The 9,045-nt window shown below is 51.4% G+C and overlaps 1 protein-coding gene across 1 annotated transcript; it reads right to left on the minus strand.

Moving 5' to 3' along the window:
* HRG_01231 (ABC transporter domain-containing protein) lies at window positions 1-4,676 on the minus strand (the record flags this gene model as incomplete). Its single annotated transcript, XM_044859702.1, has 17 exons — window positions 1-571; window positions 634-726; window positions 785-1,403; window positions 1,489-1,553; window positions 1,622-1,672; window positions 1,734-1,805; window positions 1,858-1,984; window positions 2,043-2,054; window positions 2,109-2,405; window positions 2,469-2,631; window positions 2,690-3,136; window positions 3,209-3,247; window positions 3,315-3,445; window positions 3,523-3,756; window positions 3,828-4,116; window positions 4,173-4,402; window positions 4,451-4,676. 17 exons carry the CDS (start codon window positions 4,674-4,676, stop codon window positions 1-3), a joined length of 3,666 nt encoding a protein of 1,221 aa, XP_044726102.1.
* Window positions 4,677-9,045: the final 4,369 nt, after the last annotated feature.

Consider the following 9,045-nt stretch of genomic DNA (forward strand, 5'->3'; position numbering starts at 1 on the left):
TCACTTCTTCTTCTTCCTCGTCACTCCAACGAGCCGCCCAGCATCCAGCTCAAGCATCACGTCAGCGTCTTGAATCGTCTCTAGACGGTGCGCCACCACAAGCATCGTGCACCCGGCAAAGGCTTCGGACAAGACGGCCTGCATTCGCACGTCGGTCTCGTGGTCGAGGTTACTCGTTGCCTCATCCACCAGCACCACCTTGCTTCCCGTGCTGGCATTGTGCACGACGGCCCGCGCAAGGCACAGCAGCTGCCTCTGGCCGTGAGACAGCCCTAGAGTCGCTAAGTCGGTGTCGAGTCCTCCGCGCGAGGCCACGTGTTTCCACAGGCCAACCCGCCTCAAGGCCTCCTCCATGGCGTCATCGTCCGCCGCGACGGTCGGCTTCAGTCGGCCAAGGGGCTCAAGGTTGGTCCGCACAGTCCCGGCTAGTTCGACCAGCTCCTGTGGGAGGGTGGTGACGCGCGAGCGAAGCTGCTGGCGTGAAATTTGGGAAATGTCGATGCCGTCTATGCAGACCGAGCCTGAGTAGTCCAACAGGCCGAGGATTGACGCCAGTAGCGAGCTCTTGCCACTGTCGTGCGTTAGCTTTCCACCGAACGAGTCCATGGCCCAGGTATGGGCGGTCCTGTTTACCTTCCGGTCCGCCCGATGATACCAATCTTTTGTCCCGGCTCGATGATGACAGACAGGCCGTCGAGAACAGGGCGCGACGCTTCCTCATTGGGGCTTGAGCCAGTTTAGTGGCGCGCCCTGATATGATGCCCTTTAAAGTCCGTCAACTTACTTGTACTTGGCGCTCATGGATCCGACCTCAATCTTGCCGTGCTCAGGCCAACCCGGCGGCAACCGCGGGTCTTGTCCTCGTAGCGGATCCTTCTCAATTGGAGTATTGCGTAAGAAGGTTCGCAGCCGGGCAATGGCTCCGAGTGACGTTTCTAGATTAATCCACGCGTTGATGAGCTGGGACAGGGTTTCGCTCAGCGTCATCACGTTGATAAGAGCAAGGCCGATGGCACTCTGCGATGTCGTCGTATTGAGCGCGAATGTCACCAACACCCCGGCGATAACGAGTATAGACATATCCAGGGTCAGCGCGAGCCACCGCTGGATGCAGAACATGTAATAGTACGGCTTCTGCGAATAGTCCAACAGCCTGAGACTGCCGGCCAGCACCTTGGACTGCCAGCCAAAAGCCCGGATGTGCTGCAAGCCGGCGGCCGTTTCGGTGAGTTGTGTATAGAGGGGCGACTTGGCTTCGAGGTCGAGGTGCCGTATCTGTCGCGATGTACGCAGGTAAAACTTTTGGAGACAGTAGAGGGCGACGACGAAAAATGGAATAATAACCGAGGCGTACTTGGCTCCAGAGGCAATGATGCCAATATCGGTCAGGACGGACAAGGCAACTAAAGAAGGCCACCAGAAGCAGCAGGGTCGTCAGAAAGAAAGAACGGAAAGGGGGCGAGAGGCGTCAAAGATGAACGGATTTACGGTATGCAACTTCCATGAATGCCATGGGAAGCATCTGGCTGACAAGCGTCATGTCCTGGCTGAACCTGAACGAGGGAAGCGCGTCAGTAAGCTACAGACTCCTTTCCTCTATTAGACCAAAAGTGACACTTGCCGGTTAAGAAGAGTTCCAGAGTCGGTGGACGTAAGAAACCAAAGTGTTGCGCTGGTGAACTATATATCAGAAAACGCCAAAAGGAGCCCACGAGTAAAGGGAGGCGGCTCACTCCATGACGCTATCCAGCGGCATATGGTGCAAGTTCTCTGCCGACTTGGGCACGAGCTTGAGAAGGTAGAAGCTAATCGAACGTGTATACAGGTCAGCGTGTCGCAGAGCAAGACTCCCGAAACCGCGCTGGCACAACGCACGTGAGCATCCCTGAGGTGCATGCCAAGGTCGACACGCCCAGGACTGCGTATCCGATAAAGTAGCGACTGTTTTCGAGGTCTCTCTCGAGCCAGATACGAACAAATATTTCTATGCCGAGTAATGTTAGTGGCCGGCAGATGGACGCCGATCGAGGAGATATACTTACGCGGTGCCTTGTCTGACACGGCCGATGCAGCTACGGTGCAGAGCTACAGGGCAAACAGGAGCCTACCAATGGATTCGATATAAAAGTAGTATAGAGTCACGTCCCCGCACTGGCGCTCCGCCCTGTCTTCTTCCGGTACTGGCGGCACTGTGCTTGTTGGGGGAGTGGACGACGCACGGGACGTCTCGGACACGACTTGAGACTGGCTATCTTCAGCTCTCCTCTCGTCCTTATTTTCCAGATCTCGAGCAAGGCTCTGTCTCCCTGTATCATGGTTGACATGTCTCTGTTCTCTGACGCTCCCCGTCCCATCCAGTACGAGAACATTGTCGGCGAGGGCGAGATGCTCGGCTGCGGCACCCTCTAAAGTCAGAATGGAATTTCATCTTCTTGGGCAGGCAGAAGCCTCCATCGTCATCGACTTACGCGAGTGGGTAGTCATGATGACCGTGGTGCCTGATTTCCGCAACAGCCCGTCGCAGCCCAGCAGCTCGGAAAATACAGCCTGTGACGTCCGGCCATCGAGAGCGCTGAAGACGTCGTCTAGAAGCAGCATCGGCTTTCGCGAGTAGACGGCTCTTGCCAGTGCCTGCAGTGAGCACTGTCAACAAGCACATCACGGGCGAAAAGATTGTTTCGCGACGCACCACGCGCTGACCCTGCCCGCCGCTGAGGTTCACGCCGCCGCTGCCGGCGAGAGAGCCATCGCCGTCTGCAAGCTGGCGCATATCTTCGTCCAACAGGCAAGCACGGAGAACTGTGCCATACCAGTACGGATCATAGGCGCTCTGGCTGATGATATTGTCGCGGAGAGTAACGTTTCGAAGCCATGATGATTGGCCGCAATAGGCCATGGATCCGTGCTTGACGTAGATGGCCCCCTCGCTAAGTGGCACCTCGCCCAAGATTGCCTTGGAAAAGGTGGACTTTCCGCTTCCTACTGGTCCGGAGACCATGGTGAGACTCGACTGGACTAACTCGACGTTGACTCGTTGTAATATTGATTCCGCGCCGTCTGGGACGGCGATTGACGCTTCAGCAAACCAGACAGCGCAGCGGTCAGAGGGCAATATCCCCGTTCTCGGTCCCGCCATCTTTCGAAGCGGCTTGAGCTCGAAGTTTTGGTTGTCTTGTGTCTCGCTCGATGGGAGATGACAGTCTCCCACAAATCGTCCATCTATCCTCTCGTCGAGAAGGAGAAACGCCTGTATCCGACCCAGGCAGCCCATGATGCCGGCAAAGGAAGGGTACGCTAGCAGCAGCATCACTAACGGATTTCGAGACGAGGGCAATGATAGAGAGTGTCGTAAATACTTGAGCGGCGTTGAGGCCGCCAGCAAACTTGGTCCAGAAGAGGCCGCCGGCAATAACGATGATGGGCGTGATGCTGGTAGAGAAGGAGGCTATATATACAGTGGAGCCGCATCAGCATCCCCAGCCGCTCGAACAGAGCCTTTCGGGGTAGGGGGGATTCAACTACCGATTGCGTGCATGACAATAAGTAGCACCCGTAGCTTCTTGGAGAAGTCGACTTCGACAAGGCGAAGCCCGTGGATGTACTCCGAGACCGCAGGCACTAGACCCGTCCTCTTAATGCCTTTGATGTGCGCGAGAACATTCGACGTGACCGAAACCCGCGCCTGAACCCTTTCGTTCCAGGCGACGCGGGCTGGAGCCATTCTTCGCGCAAGCTCAATGGAGGCCGCGGTTGTAACTACAACACGATGAATAAAGTATATCAGCTCGGAGCTTCGTCTAGCCTCTAGTCTTCAGTGTTGTCGTTACCTATTCCCGGCAGCACGACTAAAAAGGACGCGCCTCCGACAATCGTTGCTAAGGCATATATGCCGAGCGCGAGTTCGATAACGCTAGCCCAAATTTCGTGGAAGACAGCGAGGCCTTTCTCTATGCCGTCAATATCGGTACTCATCAAGGTCGCGGCGGCAGATTCGTTAACAGAATCCGCACTCGACGACTTAAGTTTAAGCGTCTTGTTGAATATGGCTGAGACGAGCAGTCCTCGGAGGCGGGCAATCATGCGGTAAGTTAGGTGCATATAGTATGCTTTGGTAACCTTAACCGACGTTAACCTATATTCCCGTTTCAGAGTCACTCGGTGAATCTAGTTACGGCTATGCCCATGTAAACAAGCAGCGTGGCCCCAACCAGGCCGCCAACGGTATCGCGGGAAAGGTTACGCTTGTCGATGGCGTTGACTATGCTTTGGAGGAGGAATGGCTGCGCAAATTTGAATCCTATGTGGCACAGCCTAGGGATCACGATGGCGAGAAAGGATCTGACGAGGGTGCGGAGGCACGCTCTCGGCAAGCAATATGGCGAGCTCTTGTTCGCTGTCCAAGCTGAGCGGGAAGATGCGAGAGATGACTGGACAGTGGCTGTTGGCTTACCCTTGGCCCAGAAGGGTTCAAATTTCGCAAACAGACGCGTTGAACTAAGCGCAGGGCCTAGGTCTTGCAGGTCGCCGACGCTTATGATGGAGCGGAAGCCAATGAGCAATGTTGAGTTCAGCCACAGGAACAGAGAACGGCCCCAAAAGCCGCTGGTCGACTCTCTGCCAAGTGACGAGGCGTCGTCGGCCATGACGTTGTCGGGTCCCGCACTGCGCAGATCCATGGCTATGCGGCTTCGACTGGAGCGGACGCTTCAAGTTGACTGGTAGAGTCGGTCGGGCCGTGGTGATGATTCGGGACGGCGGGGGAGGCCTCAGTCTTGATGCAAAGAGGGCGTTTCGTGTTTAAGTAGCAGTACTTCGTCCATGGTACGTGTGCATGCATCGAATGTTGGTCAACCAACATTTGACCACCCCGGGCCGTGGCCGAGATTGGAGAATTATATATATGTGAGTGTGTTTATACTTGGGACTCGCCTGCCTGGCCGCGAGCCGAGCCTCCGCCCTCTTTTGGCGCCTGGAGTCTCAAGGGATACGCCTAGAAGAGAGAGCAGGTCGCCAGAATGCGTACCTTGTCTCAATATGTGGAAAGTATGCCGCAAGGCTGGCGGCCAAGTCTCGTACTTACCGGCCAAGAGTCAGGTGTATGGCCTGAGCTGTGCATGGCCGAACAATGCATTGCAAAGCTAGAGCCGCGAGAGTGGAATATCTCGCTTTGTGTGCTGGAAACTGACATTTTAATCACTTATCCCGGGATTGCCTTCGCCTAGGCTCTTAACAGAGACGATCGAGCCAGGGAATCATTGATTGGAGGTCTTAGCTGGTCCTCCGTATAGAGATGATACTCGTCTATGGATCCTTTCAAAGGTTTCATTGTTGACGGCTGGTTGATTTTCTACGGCTGACAACAGGAGAATATCAACTTTGAACCCAAGAAAAGTCAAAGATTTGACCGGAGTTGAGGTTATGGCACGCGAAGGATACCTATCACATGCATTCTATTACAGCCAACTCGTCCTGACCGACAAGCCACAGTGCCCCGGCCATGAGTCGACTAGCAGGCCGGTGGGTCGACGCATGCAGTCATTGAACTTCTGGATGCATGTTGGTTGGCGATGTGTACACACTCACAACTGCTCGTACAGCCAACAAGACATAAATGGAGAGGCGCGGTCGGACATGGATGAAAAAGGCAGGTCGCCACAACGGAGCAGCCCCGAGGCACCCTTGGAAGGATTACTCCAAGGTAAAGATCCCATCCGCCCCTCCCCCCAACATTGCATCCCGGCCTGTAAACGTAACTGCATTGCCAATCTTGCCACATTTGCTACTCGACATGATGCAAGCTGTTCTTGCTGAGTCTAGAGCGGGCTGATCCCGCGATTGCAGGTCGTATAGCTAATACTAGCAGATATTTATATACTACAGCTAGGATAATAGCTTGCTGTCTTTTATAAAAAGCCTCATAGTCTAAAAGTTATTATTTTTGACTACTAAAGGGGATAAAATTTATAGGCGTAAAGATATAAGCAGCTTTTATACCAGACGTAGTAATAATAGCAGAGGGGGCGTAGGTGCGGTCTGTAGAAAGAGCACGGTTGGCGCAGCGCCCGCTCTTTCCTCAGCAGAAACTCCTTCGAAGGAGGGCAACCTATCAAGCTCCACTAAAGTAGGGATTGCAATGCGTGGTAGGAGCTATATAAAACAAGGGGATAACTGCAGTCTATTAAAGGGGCTCTTGATTAACAATTAAATTGATTAGCCCCTGTTTTCTAGTTTCTATTTGTTCGTGCTTATACTTATAGCATCTTTTGCGTCTGGCAGAAGCGAGCTGAGACTCATTAAAAGCCACCCTGCCATGGTACCTAGCATACCATCTTATTCCTTATACAGATGTTTCGGGTAAATATTAGGTATGCTACAAGCTTTGGAATTAGTTAGATAATCTATCTACTTAATTCGGTTAATAGACGCGACTTTAATATTAATATTATTAATGATGCAAACTGCTTAATCTACTGAATTAAGGGTCTTTATTAGGTAGAATTAATATACTTAAGAGCTAAGTTTAGTTAAGTTAATTAATTATTAGCCGGATTAATTGAAGTTAAAGTAGGTTAAGCTATGTCGGACTCTAAATAAATCTATTTTAATAATCTACTAGAAATAGCCCTTTAGCATACTCCCTACTTTTAAGCAGCTTAAGAGTATCCTGCAGAATGCTCTTGTTCGGATGCTTAGCTGCCGACGTCTCCTCATACTTGTCTGCCCATGAGCTCCCGATCGAGGACAGTTCCGTAGATCATGCTAGGCCCCGCGACTGAAACATTTCCTTATTATCAAATCGTACGGGTAGGTGGCGGATGCGGATCGGCCGGCATGTTTCTCCGGACGGACAAGAGCTGATCACACCTGTCTCAATCATAGTCTCCGGAGTTTTCTCGCTATGACGGCTTTTCCAATCTTCCAAGTGCTTAAGCAGGTATTCCATCCCAACCAGGACCTCCTATAGGCTCCCACGACCGTTGCCGTCGTCCCAGCCTTACGTTGTCATCAGCCAAAGGTAGATAGGCTTAAGGATTTTCCTTAATATCGCCTGAAGCCCGCGAGTCTTAATCGGATAAGACATCGTCGGTAGGAATACGCTTTGACTTGTCTCGTTCTCCTTTAAGGGCGGAGACAAAAGTCAGGATATCTATCCTCTTCCGTAAAGCTCTCAATCATAAGATACGTAGAACTCCAGCTTCTCTGATTGCCAATCATAACCTCAAGCTCAGCCGTTAATTCCTTGCAGAGACAGAAGTGTTCTCCGTCGTGCCCTTAGACAGCCCGCCTTGAGCTTTTACTCCGTTGTGACGATGACCTGATGGACCTAATGACGTTGGCCAATTTCTCAATAGGATCATTTGTGGGCTAGGTAAAATGAATCACATTTTTATTGACTGCTAGTGATAACGCATAGCAAACGAGCAGTCCGTAGGGAATGTAACACTAAGACTGTATCACGCTCTGGTCACGGAAAATCCCGGTCACTTAATCTCGTTCCTAATTACTTGGTCCTATGAAATAATGAGCTATAAAGAGTTCCTTGCTGTTCCTCGGGACCGCTTGTTGCTTGGACATTTCCCACTTAGACAACTCGAACCTCTTTTATATTACACTTCGACCGTTGATACGATGAAAGCTGCGGCTGCTTTCATTCTCGCCTGCTCTATAAGTACGGCATTTGCCGGATCTATTTATGCACGAGCAGAGCTAGGAGGGCGTAAGAAAAGAGTACCATGCGGGAAAAGCTTTGCCTCCAAGATCCACGATTCTGCTCACTGCATCTTATTCTTCATTCCCCAAGGCATCACGCATCCAGAAGATAACCAGCACTTTCACAATTGCTGTTTCGGTAAAGACAGGAGTGTGAATTCGTAATGAAAAATAGAGGACGAAAAGGCCGGTTCGAGGGATTAAGGGGCACACAGAGGTTTATAGACGTCGGGCAGGGTGAGAGTACGGACTAGGAATCGCTTCTATATTAATAAACTAAATCAGCTCGCAGTTACGAGCTGACTTATTAAGACATTAGGGCTGTGCTTGCCCTAGTTAAAAGCTTAATATATAACCTAGACCTTATTAACTAGCTGCACCTAAAATGGCGATTAAGGCAACCAACTTAACCTTAAGCATTGGGGGGGGGGGGAAACTAAGCCCCTAGCAGTACTATGGCGCCTATACCTACGTATAAGACCTACTTTTACGGTAGGGACGCTATTATGCCACTTCTATAGGCGCTTATATGATAGCGCTATCTCTAACTAATTATTTTAGGTCGGCATAGTCTAAGTTATTGGTTCGGTCTAAAATGAACTATGCTGCCCCCCCGCCGGATTTGCTTTTCCCCCTTGTCAATAGCCTTATTAGGCAAGCCGTAGGACTAAAGTTCTAATAGTAAGCTTAAGCCTGGGCGTTATAAGAGCGGTCGTAAGGCGATATTTCTAAAACCCAGCTCAAGTCTATATCATCTATTTGCCGCATCACGTAGTTCCCAGGCCGTGTGCAAGTCGTCATGTCCTTCGCGCCTTAAACATAATCTATCGACTAGTGCTACAATCCTAATTAAAAGACTTGTAATTTTACTACTACCAGGCTTCTTATGCAAATCTATGTGTGATATCTACGGCCTCGCAGATCTACCCCCGAAATTATCTGTAGCTATAGCCTCCAACCTTACCTTATCGACCCTTGGCAACTCATGCTCGCCGTTCTCTGTCGGTGCTGGCAGGAATCCAACTGCAACCAGATACGCCAAGTACATGCCAAGAATCTGTACACTAACAGCGCTTGACGAAGACTTTCCATCCCGACTCCCTTTCCCCTTATCATATGACCTTAGCGCTGCTGTCGCATTGGCGTCATCCAACTCTGGAGCGATAGTGTTTGCGGGCAAGTTTCCCACGGCGAAGTGAAACAATGGGAGCAGTGCATGCTCCTCCTTGGTGTCATCACCCACGAACTGGATGACCTTGGTACACCACTCTTGGTACGGCACTATCGGCACGCGATATCCGTATGACTCAAGGGCACCGACCCACTCATTCAGCG

This window comes from Hirsutella rhossiliensis, assembly GCF_020360975.1.
Source record: "Hirsutella rhossiliensis strain HR02 chromosome Unknown scaffold00001, whole genome shotgun sequence".
Taxonomy (NCBI): domain Eukaryota; kingdom Fungi; phylum Ascomycota; class Sordariomycetes; order Hypocreales; family Ophiocordycipitaceae; genus Hirsutella; species Hirsutella rhossiliensis.